The sequence below is a fragment of the Rhinopithecus bieti genome, unplaced genomic scaffold, assembly GCF_001698545.2.
Source record: "Rhinopithecus bieti isolate Rb0 unplaced genomic scaffold, ASM169854v2 scaffold_39586, whole genome shotgun sequence".
Taxonomy (NCBI): Eukaryota; Metazoa; Chordata; class Mammalia; order Primates; family Cercopithecidae; genus Rhinopithecus; species Rhinopithecus bieti.
This window is the reverse complement of record NW_016816842.1, coordinates 1,420,626-1,440,534: the sequence shown is the minus strand read 5'-3', so window position 1 is coordinate 1,440,534 and position 19,909 is coordinate 1,420,626. Positions and strand designations below refer to the sequence as shown.

The window sequence follows — 19,909 nt, the reverse complement described above, 5'->3', positions numbered from 1 at the left end:
CCTCCCATTTGGAATGCCTGCTCCACTGTATGTGCCTATTAAAGCCCTCCCTCAGCTGAAGGTCCAGCTCAGATGCTACTCTCTCTGTTCTCCCCTGTTGGAGGTGCTCTTTCTCTCTCTGAGCATTTCCTGCAGCCCTTATCCATCCCCCTCAAATCATCCCTGTTCCATCCCATCTAGCATTATAGCTAGGTGCTCAAAGACCTCATTCCCCCAATTACATTGAAAATTTCTGGAGATCAGGACCAGTGTCTTCAATTACTCTGTGTTGACCAGAGGCACATAGTGCCAAATAAATAAATAGTTGACCGTGACACAGTCTGTACTCTCTGGGCTGCTTGAGAATAGAACTTCAGTAAACATTGAGCTGGCACAAGAGCACCACCTACTGCTGAATGGTTTCTAGGAACGCTACCTTAATGCACTCACTGTTGAAAACCAGGGTGTTAGCAAGTTTCACCTTGCAATGGAGGAGTGATTTGGAGGCAGGAAACTGGTTCTGGTCCTTTTATACTAATCCAAGTGGGAACAGATGAGGTGGTAGTGAAAGTAGAAAGGGAAGGGGCAAACCCTCAAGACACTATTAAAGGAAAGAAAATGAGACCAGTGACTGACCGGATGTCAGGGAGCAAAGGCAGCAGCACCAAGGCCTTCATGTTGGGAGAACTGGCAATGGGACATGAGTGGGAACAAATCCCAAAGACATTTTGGAAGATGGATGGATAATTAAATGAAATTTTAATTTTAATTTCTTTTAAGGCACAGAAAAGTGAAAGTGAAAGAAGTGATTATGAAGGTTACTAAAAACATTATCATGTGTTAGCTGGTTATTGCATTTCTGGCCTACCTTTTTTTTTTTGGAGACGGAGTTTCGCTCTTGTCACCCAGGCTGGAGTGCAATCGTGCGACCTTGGCTCACTGCAACCTCCCCCTCCCGGGTTCAAGCGATTCTCTTGCCTCAGCCTCCTGAGTAGCTGGGATTACAGGCATCTGCCACCACACCTGGCTAATTTTGTGTTTTTAGTAGAGATGGGGTTTCTCCGTGTTGGTCAGGCTAGTCTTGAACTCCCAACCTCAGGTAATCCACCTACCTTGGCTTCCCAAAGTGCTGGGATTACAGGCATGAGCCACCGCACCTGGCCTCTGCCCTACTTTTAGAGACAATGGGTGCTGTCTAAACACAGGCATTCACCTTGGTCCTCTGCCAGCCTTGAGGAGTGCTGGGGCTCTTCGTTCAGTAAGTTCTTCCTAAGCCCTGCAGAGTAAACCCTGCAGGGTCTGGAAGCTGGAAACACTGCCAAGCTTCTCCTTGTGGATGTGCCCAGCCTGGCTCCCTGCATGGCCCCTTACCTGCCTGAGCCCCATTGCAGAGGCTGCTGCTGGAAGAGGGGAGAAGGGGCAAAGTGGGGTGCCTAGTCCTCCTCCTAAACTCAAGGTGAGGCCCACCTAGCACATACCAACATAGCTAGGTGGTGGTCTTCTCCCCAAGAGAAGGACTCCCACAGGGAGGCCTGCCTCCTTCTCCCAGAGAGAGGCTCCTGAATGAAGAGCTGCCTCCTCCTAAGCCTCATGTGGAGCTTTGTTCCCAGATGTGCAAGTGATTGGCACAGCTGATTTTAGGCTGTGTGGTAGGACTGGATGAGAACATCCAACAGACACTCCATTTTTGCAGTAACAATAATAGTTACCATTTATTGAGTGTATCCCTTATGCCAGGAACAACCATTAGCTCATCTAAATTAACTTGCCAAGGGCCAGATCTCAGTGCCTAAATTTAGCTCTGGGATAAAGTTGGGCATTATTTTCTCAGCCTGGATTAAATAGGATTTGACCTCTTCAAGTCTACATTTTGGGAAGTGAGTGAAGTACATTCCCTCACTCTGTTCCTGAAAATATTTTATCAGCATTTGTGGTTCAAATGGAAGGAATTTGGCCACTCAGAGTCAATATCCCGGGGCTGTCTGGGCTGACTCCTGGCTTGGTTAGTTCTGTTTCTCATCTGCTTGACTTGCTTGCTCCTGGATGACCATTCCTTCACCACAGGAGAGTAGTGAGTGTGTTGCCACTGCTCCAGGGAATAAAGTGCATCCAGGTTCACAGGCTGGAAATAAAATGCAAAAACACCTTATTTAAAGTCTGAAAATATTTATATTAATGACTTGGTGAGATTTTTTATTACATCACTTAACTTGAGGAGGGCAAGAGCAAGGAGAGTGGCCTTCTAAGGCTTAGCATTGAGCGTGTACTTCTCCAGACAGAGCTGAACTGCAGCTCATCTGTCAAGAACAGTGTGTGATTTTAGCATGAAGTTTCACAGTCTTAGTTTCTCTAATCAGACAGCAACTATTTGTTGTGACTGCCAGTTTATCTTGTCTGAACCCAGGGGAAGTGGAAAGAAACTAGCATGCGTTCTGGATCTGCTATGTATCATATGCTATACTCAGTACTTTTCATATATTATCATATTATGATCTTTATCTTCTTTGACCCAGACTTTTGAAGAGTTTGTGTGAAAAAGATGGGAGAGGGAACAAAATGGAGGAGAAAGTGGAGGCAGAGACCATCAGTTGGTGAGCAGTCTGCAATGTGCTAGTTGATTTTTGTTCTATGAGGTCAAGGCTGGCTTGGTCTCTCCTTTGCAATGAGATAAATGCCTGTATATCTGGGAGGGTCTCAGTGTAGACACTCGCTTCAGGGTTAAAAGCAAACCTGAGCTATCACTCCCCTCCAGTGGTTCCCCAGTGCATCTTTTGCCTTTTGTGATCTGGTATCTCCCTATCTCCTACTATCCCTTCTTTCTATCCCTCATTTTATGCTGCTGCTTTAAACCTCCAGGCCTTTGCTCAAGCTATTTCCTCTGATTAAAATGCCCTTTCAAACTACACCTTCTTTGCATGATGAAATCCTGTTGTCTTTCAAGTGCTGTCCAGGTGTTGCCACCCAGAAGCCATCCATGCTTTTCCCTAACCCTACCTCTGCCAAGTTGGACCAAGTGCTCCTCTACTGTCTGCCCACAATATACGTCTCTTATAGTACTTTTCACATTTTATTAACATGAACAGAATGTGGAATGTGTCTGTCCCCCTCACTAGACGGTGGCCTTGATCTTTTATCCCCAGTGTCTAGTTCAGTGTCTGGAATACAATGAGCACTCCACACGTGAATGAACAAGCACACTAAACATCATGAGCATGTGACTCTGGGTGTCAGGATGCTTTGGGCTGCAAGAAACAGAAGACAAGTAAAATTTGCTTAAATATCAAGGAAATGTATTCACATTTTAAGTAGTCATTCAGAGACAATGATGTGAGCTTTAAGATTGATGAATCAGTGCGAACCTGTCTTCAGGCGCTCGGGATCTTTCTGTCTCACTCATCTGCTGAGATCTCACTGTTTGGCCGAGAGCTTCATTGCAAGGCTGTTTCCCTTCATGGTTCTAAGACAGCTGCCAGTTGTAACAGAGCAACATGCTTCACTATTCCCCAAGTGATAGGGGTAGCAGGAGAAGGAGGGAGAAACACAGGCAGACATTGACTTCTTTCCCAGAAGCTCTAAGCAAATCTCTCCTCAATTTCGTTGGTTCATACTCACTAAGACAAGCCCAGTCCTGAACCTGTAAATAAAAAGGGGAGTGAAATCAGTATGACTGGTTTGAACAAATGATCTGGGGTGAAATGAATGTTAAGGAATCAATGTCCAATATACTACTCTAGAAGGAGTACTATATCCTTCTTATCCTTAGAGTCTATCATGTCCCATTTTCTCTTTCCTTTCCTCTGGAACTCTAAGTATGCCTGTGTTAAAAGTACACTACCCAACAGGGCAGTCAGTAGTCACATCTGGCTAAATTAAACTTAGTGAGTACAGTATACACTACTGTGGTGATAGATACACTACAAGCTCCCAGACTTCACTGCTATGCAATCTATCCACGTAGCAAAATTGTATTTGTATCCTTTAAATTTATACAAATAAAAATTAATTAAAAATAAATTTTGTTTGTTCATTTGTTTGTTTTTGAGACAGAGTTACGCTCTTGTTGTCGAGACTGGAGTGCAGTGGCGTGATCCCAGCTCACTGCAACGTCCGCCTCCCGGGTTCAAGTGATTGTCCTGCCTCAACCTCCCAAGCAGCTGGGATTACAGGCGCACGCCACCATGCCCGGCTAATTTTTGTATTATTAGTAGAGACGGGGTTTTGCCATGTTGGCCAAGCTGGTCTTGAACTCCTGACCTCAGGTGATCCACCTGCCTGGGCCTCCCAAAGTGCTGGGATTACAGGTGTGAGCCACTGCACCCTGCTTAAAAATAAAATTAAAAACTCAGTTTCTCAGTTTCACTTGCCACATTTCGAATATTCAAAAGGCACCTAGTGGCACACCAACTGGACAGGACAGATATAGAACATGTCTGTCATCACAAAAGGTTGTACTGGATGGCACTGTACTAGATCTTTTAGTTATGTCCCACATCTCTTCTGCTGTGTTCTGTGCTTCTATTTGCTTTTCTCTCTGTGCTTCAGTGTGCTGTTTTCTTTCTTCTGTTTTCTTTCTCTTTTTTCTTTCTTTCTTTCTTTTCTTTCTTTCTTTCTTTCTTTCTTTCTTTCTTTCTTTCTTTCTTTCTTTCTTTCTTTCTTTCTTTCTCTTTCTTTCTTTCTTTCTTTCTTTCTTTCTTTCTTTCTTTCTTTCTTTCTTTCTTTTTCTTTCTTTCTTTGTCTCTCTCTCTTCTTTCTTTCTCTCTCTCTCTCTCTCTTTTCTTCTCTCTCTCTCTTTCTTTCTTTCTGTCTTTTTTTTTGCGGAGTTTCACTCTTGTTGCCCAGGCTGGAGTGCAGTGGCATGATCTCAGCTCACTGAAACCTCTGCCTTCCGGTTTCAAGTGATTCTTCTGCCTCAGCCTCCCAAGTAGCTGGGATTACAGGCACCTGCCACCACGCCTGGCTAATTTTTGTCTTTTTAGTAGAGACTGGCTTTTACCCTGTTGGCCAGGCTGGTCTCAAACTCCTGACCTCATGATCTTTCTGCCTTGGCCTCCCAAAGTGCTGGGATTACAGGCGTGAACCACTGCACCCTGCCCAGTGTGCTATTTTCTATTGATTTGTTTTGAAGTTCATTCATCCTGCTTGCTGCTGCATGTATTCTGCTGTTACACTCATCCAGTGAATTCTTAAGTTCAGTACCATACTCTGCAATTCTAGAATGTTTATGCAATTCTTTTTATAGATTCTGATTCTCCACTGGAGCATTCCAGTTTTTAATCCATTTTGTCCCTTTCCCCCATTTTCTTTAAGATGTCAATCATAGTTATTTCCTTGTCTGCTAATTCATATCTCGATCATCTTCTATAGACAATTTTATTGTTTTGATTATCAGTAACTTTTCCCTGTCTCTTTATATATCTTAGAATTTACCTTGTATTGTGGATATTGTAGATGATACACTGTAGAGGCTCTTGTTAGTTTATCTTTCCCTAAGTATTTTGAAGTCTTATTCTAGAATATAATTAAATTACAAAAGATTATCTTGATCCCATTGAGCCTTGGTTTAGACTTCGGTATAGTAGGTATATTTTTATATTTTTATTAATCCTAGGGTATAGCCCTTATTCTAAAGATAAGGCTGTTATTCCTATAGCTTGGTGTTTCTGGGGTCCCAAATGAATGCCCAGAGAGTTCATGAAAGCCTCTCTACTCTGCTTGAATTAGAACTCCCAGCATTTCCCCAGCACTGTGTGACCTCTAAAATTTCTGTTTAGCTCTTAATATGCCCCATCTCTCATAGCTGTTTTCTGCTAGACTTTCTGGAGTCTTGTCCTGCATATACAAAGCTTGGGATTTGGCTATGGACCTGAGGGAAATTTTAGTGAAGATTTTAAGTAGCTCTTCTGCATCTCCTTCCACTGTAATATCTTGTCACCCAAATCTCAGCCTGCTTACCAGTCCCTGAACGCTAATATCCATTTTTTACATCCATCAAGACTATTGCTGCCCTCTGCTCAGCTTCTATTTCTCTGCTCCACAGTTAGGAAGATATCCTCAGGGAGAAAGCTGAGGTGAATATGGGACTTACATTGTATGCTTTCCTTCTTTCAAGGATCTTTGGTGTATATTGGTTATTGACCAATGCCTTTCAAATAGCTAATAGATAGTAGGGTTAAATCTGATACCAGCTAGTCATGGACAGACCATAAGTCTCCACATGAACATTTCAAATAAAAATGCAGGTATATTGAGGTTACCTGGAGAGCTTCTATGGAATCAGAAAATCAATGGTAGGACCTAGGAAGATATATATAAAAGTAACTTGGTCATGGTCACACATTCTGGGTGGCATATTAAAAACTCAAATCTAGGTCTGCATAACTCCAAAAGCCATGCTTTTGAACCATTAAATTGTCTCCCAAATATACACTTAAATCCTGGACTATCTATAGTCACACGGTGCCTGCTATGGTTTGAATGTGCCCCCAAATTTCACATGTTGGAAACTTAATCTCCAAGTTCATATGTTGATGGCATTTGGAGGGGAGAGCTTTGGGAGGTAATTAGGATTAGATGAGGTCATCAAAGTGGGACGCCCCATGATGGAATTAGTGGCTTTAGAAGGAGAGGATATATATTTAATTTTTGTGTATATTTTATATATATTTATTAAATTTTTGTTTTTTGAGACAGAGTTTCACTCTGTCACCCAGGCTGGAGTGCAGTGGTGCAATCTTGGCACACTGCAACCTCCACCTCCCAGGTTCAAGTGATTCTCCTGCCTTAGCCTCCCTAGTAGGTGTGACTACAGGTGCCTGCCACCACGCCTGGCTAATTTTTTGTATTTTTATTCGAGATAGGGTTTCGCCTTGTTGGCCAAGCTGGTCTCTCGCTCCTGGCATCAGGTAATCCACCTGCCTCTGCCCCCAAAATGCTGGGATTACAGGTGTGAGCCATCATGCCCAGCCAGGAAGTTATATTTTTTAAAGAAAACATTTCAGACAGTTCTAAATTAAAGCTGTGTTTGTGAACTACTGTGGTAAACACTAGAGAAATGAGTTTCCAAGAAAAAGAAGTCAGTATGGGCTTATTTGGTCAAGAAAGGCACCAGGAGGAGATGAGACTTCAATTTTGAAGGATGGGAATAATCTGGAGATTTGAGTGTGGGTATTTCATGGTGGGGGGAAATGTGGACACCAATATGGGGATGGAATGAGCATAATATGGTGTGTTTGCATGGCAGTGAATAAAACAATTTGGCTGCAAAAGATACTTGGCATAGGACAGTGATGTGAAATAATAACGTAGATTTGGACCAGTCTGGGGTTGGGAGAGGCCTTAAATACCGGTTAGGAAGATTGGATTTTTCATTGTAGGTATCAGCAACAATATGGTTTGTTTTTTGTTTTCTTTTTATTATTTTGACTGAGAGAATGACATGAGAAAGCAATGTATTAGTGCGGTGAACCTGCTGGGGTCAGATGGCTAAGTATAAGGGATAGAATGGAGTAAGGGGACCAAATAGGCAAGTATTTTTAATTTATAATCTAGGCAGGGTGGGCTGATGGATAAGTAGCAGCAGCAATGGAAGTAAAAGGCATATTCCAGAGTTATTTGAGAAAATAGAGAAAAAGTTGAGCTCTGAGGGATGATGCGAAGATGTGGGAAGACAGGAAAAGGTGGTAGTTTTGAGATGCTTGTGGAACATCAACAGAATATTCTTATTGAGTCCATAGATACTATCTTAGTTTGTTTTCTGTTGCTATAAAATAATGCCTGAGACTAGGTAATTTATAGAGAAAGATTTATTTAGCTCATGATTCTGGAGGCTGGGAAGTCCAAGAGCTTGTAGCATCCTGTGAGGACCTACTTGCTACATCATAACATGGCAGAGGGCACCACATGTCGAGACAGGGCAAGTGTGCTGGCTCAGGTTCCTCTTCCTCTCCTTCTAAAGCCACTAATTCCATCATGGGGCGTCCCACTTTGATGACCTCATCTAATCCTAATTACCTCTCAAAAGCCTCCCCTCCAAATGCCATCAACATATGAACTTGGAGATTAAGTTTCCAACATGTGAAATTTGGGGGCACATTCAAACCATAGCAGGCACCGTGTGACTATAGATAGTCCAGGATTTAAGTGTATATTTGGGAGACAATTTAATGGTTTAAAAGCATGGCTTTTGGAGTTATGCAGACCTAGATTTGAGTTTTTAATATGCCACCCAGAATGTGTGACCATGACCAAGTTACTTAATCTCTCTGAATCTGTTTCTCTACCTAAAAATAAACAAATAAATAAAAAGGTTGTGATTATAGCATCTATTACCTCATAAGGCTGTTATGGGGATTGAGATAATGTGTGTAAACCTCATTGTGTAGAGCCTGGCATGTATTTATTCTTGTCAGTTATCTGGGAAGTTATGGTTAGAGAACATTATGAAACAGGAACTTGCATGGGATTTAGGTTCAGATGGACACTGGATTCCAGTTTATCTTCATCACTTACAAGCTGTGTGATCTTAGCCAATTTATTTGGCCTCTTAATACTGAGTTTTCACTATGTTTAAAATGGAATTAACAATACCTTCTTTGTAGCATTATTATGAGGATTATGTGACATAAACTATGAAGGCTCTTGGCACAGGCACATGAAATAAGAAATAGTATTAGTGTTGTTAAAGTTGTGGACCCGGGTGGATATTCACATGGAGAGGGTTTGATGGATGAAGGGTAAAGGGCTGAGGTCCATCTTTAGATTGTCACAATAGGCTGTGAGGGACACAAAAGGAAGCCACAAATTGGCAGCCAGGGAAGTGGGAGGTAAGTTTAGATAAGTCAATGTAGGATTGGAGGATTGGTAAGCTTTCAAAATCAGAGTTTTCCTATCATTTTTGTCATACTGAGACTGGATATGATGTGTCAAGGAAGAAAATTCAAGTATGTGAAAACACTGATTCTCCAGAGAAGATGTTCACAAGTCTAGAGACTTGTGAAAGCAGGAAGAGACACTCATCATGTCTGCAGCCAGATGAGCTGCTGCTGAAAATTACCTGGTCTTGCGGGGCAGACAGGTTGGAATTTCAGAAAGGACTGAATCTGATTCTGACATGAGGTCAAAGTGAATGAGAACTGACGAATAAAGAATTCAGAAACTAGGAAGTGACGGATTTTCATCGTGGGTGTCAACTCAAGAAAGTAGTAAAAGCAACCATATTTTAAGGGCTGAAGGAGGAAGTGGATGGAGGAAAAACAAAGGCAGCAGGGGCAGAACACACTTCTGAAAGTTTGGTGATGAAGAGAAGGAGAGACAGAATGAAGCTCTGAGCTCATTGGAGGGCTTAGCAGCAGGGTTAAGAGCATCAACTCTGGAACTAGACCTCCTGGGTTTGAAACCTTGACTGATGTTTATTAGCTGTGTGGCTTTGGACAAGTTAATCAATTTCTTGATGCCTTAGTTTCCTAATTCATAAAATGGAGATGATGATATTGAGGGTTAATATTGGGGAGATAATTATGAGGTTATTAGGAGGATTAAGTGAGTTAATATATATAAAGTACTTAGTACAGTATCTGTCACATAGGGAGCATTTAACAAATCTTAGTTGTTGCAATTATCATAACCATCATCATTATTGATGTTATGGAGATAACATTAACATATCATGGAGATAAATTGTTATGGAGAGAAGGGAAGAGGAAGAAGAAGAAGACAAGAGGCTTAGTACTGTTGTAGCTATAGTTTGGCTCTAAAATATGAGCACAGCACCTACCAGGGAGTCTTCTTAGGTCCTACTAAACACTCGGACTTATGAGACTTTCATGGGCCATCTTGGGTACTGATCTACTGAGAATGATATAACACGGGAACCACAGCTTGCCATCAGAGCAGTGCTTACAGCATTTCAGCTCAGCCATCGGCTTAGGTGCAAGGAGATAAGATCTGCTTTGGGCAGCTGCAGGAGCTGCCATGGCTTATAAACTCCATGCCCCATGGGAACCAGTATGTTTGGTAACAACTCCATTGGCACAGCTTCCAGAGTTTCTGCAATGAACATTGCAGTTATAAAAATCACCACCTCAAGGGTGTCCAAGATATGGTGTACCCATCAGGTATTTGCAGTTCACTTACAGTTCCTCCCAATCCAGATGAAATTTGTGAAGCAGGGGGTATTTTTTTACCATAAGAAACATGATTTAGCAACATGTTGGCACATACCATCTTTTATCTGTTTTCAGGGAAGCTGAACTTGGATGTTAACTGAAGGTCAAGTTACCATGTAAGAGGGGAAAGGGTTTTGTTAACCCTTTGCTCATAGTGGGATATTTGGCTGTTTTACGGAGAAATCAGACCTGTTCTAGATTGTGAGCAACATGTAAGGGTGTTAGACATGGGATTTGAGATTTAAGGAATTTGGGTATGGAAGGTGTAAGAAATGAGTTAGGGGATCCGTAGCATGTTTACAGGTGAGAGACATGGCCTGGTCAGTGAGATGTTTGGCATCCTGGCCAGTTACTGAGGATACAGTGAAAGTGTCTCCCAGGTAACCAGGCTGTGCTGTCCTTCCTTGAGCAGACTGGATTTATGACAAAAGACAAAAATGGCTTCTCTTTTACACAATATATAAAAGTATGCCAACTGACATGCCAAAAACACGAAGGAAACAAGCAGTGCTTCAAGAGATATTTATTACACCTGCAGCCTCTTAGGCCCATATCCCAGCTGCCTCCTCTGTCTGTAGATATCCATGTAATGATCTCTTCAGAACCTGAATACCCTGTGGCCTGCAGGATACAAAAGAGGTGAGGTGTCACATTCTTTCAGTAAGGAATTCTTGGAACCTGGAGATAACGCCACATTTTGGGGTCCTTTATGTTTCTTTTTTTCTCTCTCTCCACCTTTTTATTTTTGGAAAACTAGCAAAGCTCAATTCTAGGAGAGTGGATAACTGAAAACCAAGAAGGGTCTTGGGGGTCCTGGGCCAGAATATACACACATGAGGTCTGTGTGTTACCCTATTTGCACAAGAAAATGTGTCCTGGGTCAGTCCAAGTTCCATGAAAGCAAAATTGTAAAGTGGGGGGGATTTTGCCTTTGATTCTCAAGTCTATTTTAGGGCTTCCCTCCTTCTCTCTAGGACCTCTCTGCCACTTTGTAGGATCTCATCCCTGGGCCATATTCACAAAGGACCTTGCCCTCTTACTAAACTGTTTCTATATTCAGGATAAACTAATTGTAGGAGGGATTGCAGGAAAAATTGCATTTTAATAGGCATCTCACGTGAGTGAAAAACTGTTAAGAGCCAAAGGGACTGAGTCTCTAATAGTGAGAGTTGAGGTGTGGCAGAGAGGGTGGGGAAGGGAGAGTCTGGAAGCAAGCCAAGAGGAATTAAGATTCCCTGGTCAGGCCACCCAGGGACAGCAGGAAGGCACCAGTGCCCTCAGGCAGAGCCCTGAGAGGGTGTCTGGGCCTCTGAGTGCGTGAAAGTGGAGGTGTGGGAGGACGGGCAGGCACCTTTGGGCTGTGTCTGTGCAGTGCCCTGTGGTCACTCTGAGGGTGCATGTCTAGGTGGGCAGACTGTGGATGTTTTTCATATGAGCTGCAGGTGTGATTCCCCGGCTACTGCAATCTTAAATTCACACCTTTCCTCTGCTTTTTAATATAATGAAAACATTTGGAAAATATGTGCAATAGAATATATGCTCATATGTGGATTTCAAAATCTATCATATGTGTAGCACTTAACAAAGCATTTTCATAACCATCATTTTATTTGAATCTCCCTGATACCCTAAGGTTTAAGTAGTTTAAATTGTTACCCACATTTCACAGATAAGGAACTGAGTTTGAGACCAATGGTAAAACTTGTCAAATTTTATACAGCAGAGTCTGTACTGATTTGAATTCTGTTCCTTGCGCTCTCACACTCATAAAATTTTATTTTGGAATTAACGGGACAGCTAGTTTCCCAGATATAACAAGGTTCACCTGCAAGGAGGTTGTTGGTTCTCTCCAGGGCACAAGCTTTTATGGATGATCCACTGTAGTGTACACAGGGTATAGTGAACATGGTTGATATTGGGATGTGCATATTTAGGCAAAGAAAAGCCATTGGTTGTCTTGTGTCCTCTTAATCAGCTCATCAAAGCTGAATATGAACATATTTAATACCAATGTAATCTATAATTACAGTATAAAATACTAACAATAGATAGGTGGTTTGAAAGTTAAAACTCTAAATCAGGTGCTGTTGCTAAATTTGGCAAATGAAGGAAAATAAACACAAGATTCTTAATATACTTGTCCTATGAAATAATTTATGCTTCTTTAAAAAATGAACAATAATAACATTTTAGCTATTCCTATCATTGAAAGGAGAAAAGGTTTCTGTTTGTTTTCCTAATTATGCATTTAAATAGATTCATTTAACATTTACTGGTATAAGAACTAGATTCGTATATTTTCACTGGATTTTAGCCAGCAGAAAAAAAATTTTACTTAGCTTGGTTAAAAACGAAACCCAAAAGAAAAGGAAAAAAAAAAAAAACAAATGACTTACATGTACATCTCTCTTCTTAATGAGACTAAACTATGTTTGATTTCAAAGAAGATACAATTTCATTATTTAGACATGAACTTTCCTCTTTGTAGAATTTTTTTGTTATATTACATTTTGTTGAACTCACCATTTGTGGCTTCTCAAAAAACAAAGACAAGTTTGAAGGCACTTTGGAGATATTTTTAGTTTAAAATGTCCTAGCTGGAAGGGAGCTTAGAAAGAGTCTACTTATCTGGACACTAGCAACCGAAGAACCTATATCCAACTCAGTATTCATTCATTCATTCATTCATTCATTCAGTGAGTATTGAGAGAACTGGAGCTATTTGAATCAGCTGTCCCCAGACATCTGGCATTCCATCTTGGTGGGGCAGGCAGTGGAGGAAGAGGAGAAGAAGGAGGAGGCAGAGAAGGAGGAGCAGGCTAGATAATGGCAGGGGAATGTTCCTATTGAGGAATAGCACCTTACCCCAGCTGGAGTACCGCAATGCCCTTTCAGCTAACTTTTAAGGATAACTGCCCTGTGGAGCTCAAGCAGAGCAAGTCTTACAGTCATATGAGCAGGAGGCAGCCGGTGTCCCCAAAGCATGGCTCAATGGGCACTCAGTGAATGTGGCCTTGGGTAGAATGAATTAAATCTACACCCTGGAATTTACTTCCCTGAACCTGTTTTCCTGCCTGTGAAGTGGGCCTGATGATAGCACCTTGTGGGATTGTTTTATGGAAGCAATGTAATGATGGTGAGTGAACATTTTGAACTCTAAAGCATCACAAAATTGTCAGGGCTGAGACTAAGAAGCTTCCCTTCTTCCCTTCTTCTTTTTTTTTTTTTGAGATGGAGTCTCACAATGTGGCCTGGGCTAGAGTGCAGTGGTGCGATCTCAGCTCACTGCAACCTCTGCCTCCTGGGTTCAAGTGATTCTTCTGCCTCAGCCTCCCAAGTAGCTGGGATTACAGGCACCCACGACCAAGCCCAGAAGCTTCTCTGGCTATAAAATAATGCCATTTTTCTCACTGACATTATTTTATTCAAAAAGATAGCACTGTAAGTTGTAGCAATGAACATATCTTCTGATCCAGGAGAATCAACAAAACTATTTTTTATTTTGGGTGGAAAAAACGCATTCTGTACATTTCCAAATTGAGCCTATTATAAACCAGGATGCTTACCTCCATTCTGCAAACCACTATCTCTTGCAAATGAGGAGAAGACCAGAAATGAAGTGACTCTTCCACAGTCTCGTGGAGTTAGTGACAGAGCTGGGCCTGGAACCAGCCTAGTCCTCATCTCACTTGACTGTATATATACATGCACATGCATGCATTCATGCATGCACACATTCTACCTCTGCCACCAGTTCCACTGAATGCAACAGAGATGACTATGACCCTTGCAGACAGCCAGCTTTGCAAACATGAGGATTATATGCAAGTAGGCAGCAAGTTTAGGCCCAGAGAAGACTTGTGATTGTCCCTTAGGAAACCCTAGTTCCTGACATCACATGAGACCATCTAATCCCCAGAACAGGTCTTTTTCTCTCTACTGAGATGTGTGTCACCTCTTTGGAGCACCACCTCCAGTGACAGCTAAACTTTTCCAGAATGTCCCAGACCCCAGTGACAAGCTGGTATGCTCCAAATATAGGACGCAAAATCAGTTGGGATAACATGGGCGCAGACCTCATTCTGTAAGAAGCTGATTCAGCAAGGTGCACAGTTCCTTCAGCACTCTCAACTCTCACCTGTCTTTAACTCATTTTTGTATTGCTTTCCACCCTAATTGGCTGGTGTTCAGCTTTCCCTACTCTGTGGTCGAGGGATCTGGTGCCGAGCAATCTAATCATTCTGGTGCCAGCACATAAGTAATCTACTTATTTGCATATCTAAATCACCATTTAATATAAAATACAGGGAAGGTCACTTATCGGCTACTGAGACATCCAAGAAAGTGTATAGAGTGAGCGCTTTTCATCACAAGTTCCAAGGACTTCAGGCATTTCAGACTTTCATTAACTTTATTGATTCTTTTGTCAATAAAGAAAAGAAATGAGAAATTATTTTAAAATAGGGCTGGGAGGCAGGCTTTTAAAGATAAAAATTACAGAATGAGAGTCCTCTAAATTCCTGGGGCACCTGTCTTCTTTTCCTTCTTGTCCTTAATAATAATTAAAGAAGAAAAAATAAAAACCCTGAACAAATGCCTGTAATGTGAGGGTAGCTGAGGCTGGAGGACCCAGTAGAGTGCACAAAGCACGAATATCGACCCAACCTCTACAGGAGCCCCAGCCTGAAATAAATCCTCTGACACTCAGAAGTAAAGAATGGTCCTTTCGTCCTTTCTTTACTGTCGGTGTAAGTAGATGGAAGTGTAATTCAAAAGGGAGAATAATCTCCAAATCATGCACGTTTGCCTTTGGAAGGTGATGTTTTTATACTTAAGTGTGAGTTGTTACAGCCCTGATGTCTCTCCTGACCTTTAGACACAAATCTAACTGCCTACTGGATACCTCCCCTTGAAATTCTCATAAGCCTCCCAAACTCAGCACATCTAGAACAGAACATACTATTTCCCACCCAAGCTTCTTACCTTACTGTTTAGGCAGCATCTGTGGTGGTACTTTTTATTACCAGGACTCAGGGTGCCATGCCAGAAGCCTGGCTGTTCTCTCTACCTCTTTCCCACCTTCTCCTCTCTAAACAACCAAGTCCCCATTCCTCCCAGTAGCTCTCAAATCTGCCAATTTCTCAGACTCTACTGCCACTCCCCTAATCCAGGATTCCAGGTCCTTGCCCTTGTCAGGATTTCTGGAGCAGCCTTCTAGCCATTTTTCTCTTCCCTTCCAGTCCACATCCCTCACTGCCATCAAAGCTCACTTCACACTTCACAACCCAGCTTAAAACCTTCCACCAACACCTGGCAGCCGACAATGTGTGATCTAGGTTCCCTGAAGCCTGTGTGCAAGGCTCTTTGTGGTCAGCCTGTCCCACCTACCTCCCCAGCCACACCTCCTCCTTGATGTCAGGCTCCAGAACACAGCTGAGGACCCTTCATTGTCCTCGACACAGTGGGCTGCCCCAGTTCTGTTGCTTTGCCTGAGCATGCATCCCACTGGCCTTCACCTCGCTGATTCCTACCTGAATCAAGGCTCGACTCAGATGTCACCTCCTCTGAGAAGACTCAGATGTCACCTCCTCTGAGAAGGCTTCTCTGCTCTTCCCCATCTCCTCAAAGATAGGTGAGGTGTCCTCCTCTGTGCTGCCTCAACAGCCAGTATTCACCTCTATCTTATCAGTAGATGTTTTTTGAGTTGTAATTTTAATCACATTGTGTGCCAGATTGTAATAAAGTTGTATCTGAGTCCATGTCAACTTTCCACATTAGCCTGTAAGCCACTAATACTCAAGAACCATATTTTAGTCATTTTTGCCTCATGTCACCTCCAGCGGTCCCTGGCATATAGCAGGTGTCCCATAAATATTGGTTGAATGTAATTGAAATAGTCAATTCACTCTTCTGTTAAAGGGACATAATTGGATAAGGCTGCAGTTCTGGCTCCGGAAAGCTGGTACAATTATGGCCACTTCTTAGCCTGCTTCTGTTCTCAGCTGCTTCCTGCTCCACTCTGCAACTGGGCTGCAGCCTTTAGTCCATCCCAAATGCAGTGTGAGGCTTAAGTAGTGCAGTTCTCTTCTCCAGATGTACTCTTTCACACCTTTCCTGGCTTTTGCTGACTTAACCATTGTATTTTGGTCTTCAGCATGTGTGAGTCACTGAGCTGAGATCATGAGGAGCCTCGGGCTGTGGCACATTGGAAATGGTTGAGTTTCCAGGTCCTCACCCTCATCAGGTTTTCTGTAGCAGCCTCCTAACCATTTTCTCTTCCCTTCCAGTCTGCATTCCTCTGGGGAAGAGAGAACTAGAAGGGACATGTGATGGCTACCTTCAAATATTTAAAGGGCTGCCTTAAAGAGAAAAGAGTAGAATTTTCTGCTCTGGACAGAAAATTACAGAAAGTTCAACTTAAACTGGCTTTAATAATAAAGAGGATTTATTGGCTCAGGTCCAAGGAAGTCCAGAGACAAAGTGGAAACCAGACAACGCTCAGCCAGGGCTCTGCCTGCTTCCTGCAGTTGTCTTGGCTCCACCCTTTCTCTACCCACTGGCTTCACCCTTAGGCTGCCAGAAGAATGGCTGCAACAATTTGAGGTCAGAGCCACATACAACAATACTGGAGGAAGAGAAGCTATAACTAAATAACTAGGATTCTGTTTTCCTATAAGTTTCTAGCAAACTTCCCTCATGTTTTATTGTATTAAATTGGATCACATTCTTATATCTGAGACAATCCCATTGGTTGGGAAATGTCATGCACTGGTTGGCTTAGGTCTGGTGTCCCAAAGAGCCAGGGGTTCTGGTCAGCTCCCATTGAAGTATGTGGGCTGCCTGGAAGAGGGCTGGATACCTAAGTGAAAACCAGGGTATGGAGTTAGGAGGAGGAAAATGGCTCAATGCCCACTGTGCTAGCACCAGGCAGTACTTACACCACCCTTAAAACCCTCATCTTCTGCTTCCCAGTTGGTTATAGCAGAAACCCTGGAATTGTGAGGCTGTAGAGTTATGAGAAAAGTTGATTCAGTTCAGAATCAATTCAACATTGTGTGTGGCTGGGCAGTGTATAAGAGTGGCAGGAGCGAGTAAGGATATCCCTGTTGCTTTCTTCAAAGATTTTTCTCTTCTACTAGTGCAGCAGGAGATGCATTAAGCCTCCCAGCTTGTCTCCTCAGCACCTGTCCCTAAAGCAAGCATGCTGGGAATGGTAAACAGCTTCCTCTCCCATCTCCCAATTATCTCACTCATGTTCTCTTTTTCCCTTAGGCTCTGTAATGCAACACAGCGGCTGCTGGTGGGTTCTTTTTTTTTTTTTTTTTGAGACTGAGTCTCACTCTGTCACCCAGGCTGGAGTGCAGTGGCGCAATCTGGCTCACTGCAAGCTCCGCCTCCCGGGTTCACGCCATTCTCCTGCGTCAGCCTCCCGAGTAGCTGAGACTACAGGCGCCCGCCACCGCGCCCGGCTAATTTTTTGTATTTTTAGTAGAGACGAGGTTTCACCGTGGTCTCAGTCTCCTGACCTTGTGATCCGCCCGCCTCGGCCTCCCAAAGTGCTGGTGGGTTCTTAAGCTAAAAGTGAGGGCCCTCCTGAGAAACCAGGCTGTGGCCCGCCCCATGAAGACTCTCAGACTCAGAACAATAACTGAGCAGCAAGAGAGCTTTTCCCCTTCCACTAGCTCGGAAAGTTTTGCCCTATTCGACCCATGACCATTCTGATTACGCTGTGCTTTCTTGTCCCCTCTAGATGTTCGACTGGATAAGCCACAACAAGGAGTTATTCCTACAGAGCCACACGGAGATCGGAGTCAGCTACCAGTACGCCCTCGACCTCCAGACGCAGCACAATCACTTTGCCATGAACTCTATGGTGAGCTGAGGGGCTGTTCTCAGGGCTGCCTCTGGGAGTGGGAGAGTGGGGAGAAGGGGGAGGAGGGACAGAAACAGACTTTCCACTCAAGGAAGAACTGTGAACGTGCGGACCCTTTGGTATTCCATTTGTTGGAATGGGGATGAGTGCAGGGCATGTGGCCAGCCAGCTGTTCCTGCAGCAGATTATGCCTCCAGATCCTGCTTTACACAGTGAAAGAATGTGCCTGGGGTTGTAGGAGGCATTGGCTCAGCTCAAGTCTAGAAGGGCGAGTTCCACCAGTTCCACTTCACTGACTTAGCCAACGTTTTTTTGTCCCCAGCATGTGTGAGTCACTGAGCTGGGATGGTGAGGGGCCTCAAGCTGTGGCACATTGGAAATGGTTGAGTGACCTGGGGCTGTTTAGAATGGGGAAGAGAAACCCTAAGGAACATGTGATTGCTGCCTTCGAATATTTAAAGGACTGCCTTAAAGAGAAAAGAGTAGAATTGCTTTATGTTTGTTTAGAAGGCAGAAATGTTCAGGGGATGGCAGTTTGAGGGGGAGGCAGGACATGGCTCAGAGCGGGAGGTGGGGTGGGATGCAGTGGAGGATAATGAGCTCTCCATGATGGGCAGTGTTCAGGCAGATGCTGAACACTCAGAGAGGGATGTTTGCTAACTGTGTGGCCAGATAGAACTTACTTTACCTCTCTATGCTTCAGTTTCCTTATATATAAAATGGAAATAATAATAGCTACTATATAAGGTTGTTGCAAGGATTTAATGTGTTAACTGTAAAACAATGAGAACGGCGCCTGGCACATAGTAAGTCATCAGTAAACGCTGGTGTTATGATAATGATAAGGATGGAGGAGTTCAGTCCATATGACCACTCTTATTCTTCATAAACCTAACACTTAGGGATATATTTTTGTTTCCCTGCATGGTTACCTTTTATTTCAAAATTGTGTCTGCTCCTTGAAGCCACTATATTTCAAACTCCTACAGCCTAAGAATGCCTGTCTCCTCCACCAGTTCTTCCTACTTGAATTATTGGTCCAGAAGACTAGCTCCACCATTCCTCATATATCTGAAAAACAAAGACAGCTTATCATTGTAGCTGATGATGTTGGAAATGGAGCAAGTGTTAGAAAAACAGAAACAAGGTGAATCACAGATGCCAAGAAGGAAGAGAATTTCATTTTCTACGAGGCTCTTTTAAATATGCTATGCACTGGAATTAACACATTGGAGAAGAAATATTTTAGGTTGGTGCAAAAGTAATTGCACTTTCGCCATTACTTTTAATTAAATAATTCTGGCCTCAAGTTGTTCACTGTCTAACTAGAGAAAGAAAACTTAGACAATCATGGTGCAGCTTGATATGTGCAGTGATAGGGATATGCTGAGTTAACTAAGAACCTTAAAATCTCAGTGGTTGAAAACAACAGAGGTTTGTTTATTGTTCCTACCACACATCCATCCCTAGCTTGTAGGAGCTCTGCTTATCATAGCCACTTAGGGAGACCTGGGCTGATGGTATAGCCACCAGCTCAAATCTGCCAGCTCAGATGCTACCAGCCTTGCCAGACAAAGCATGTACCCAAGGACACATGCTGGACACACGCTGGCTCTGAAACCTTCCAACTAGAAGTGACACATTTGCTCACATTCCATTGGCCAACGCCAATCACTGGGGACATTGTGCAGTCCTATCACATGCTGGGAAGGAGAGAGCAGGATGGTTGTGAACAGCTTTCATGACTAGCACACTGAAGGATGTTAGGTAGAGGTGAACATCATGAGACTTGAATAGAAAGATCACTCTGGCTGTGTTGATGAAGGTTGTGAGACCAGGCAGATGAAGGTTGTGAGACCAGACAGGGAAATCATCAACACTGATTGTGTTATCA

At 43.0% G+C, this 19,909-nt stretch overlaps 1 protein-coding gene across 12 annotated transcripts in view; it reads left to right on the top strand.

Moving 5' to 3' along the window:
* Window positions 1-19,909, top strand: part of KALRN (kalirin RhoGEF kinase) — a 684,488-nt gene that overhangs the window by 247,690 nt on the left and 416,889 nt on the right. For all 12 annotated transcript variants that reach the window (XM_017855309.1, XM_017855307.1, XM_017855308.1 and 9 more), the window contains exon 6: window positions 17,893-18,015. In XM_017855309.1, the coding sequence (XP_017710798.1) occupies window positions 17,893-18,015 (123 nt within the window). The remainder of the gene's footprint in view (window positions 1-17,892; window positions 18,016-19,909) is intronic.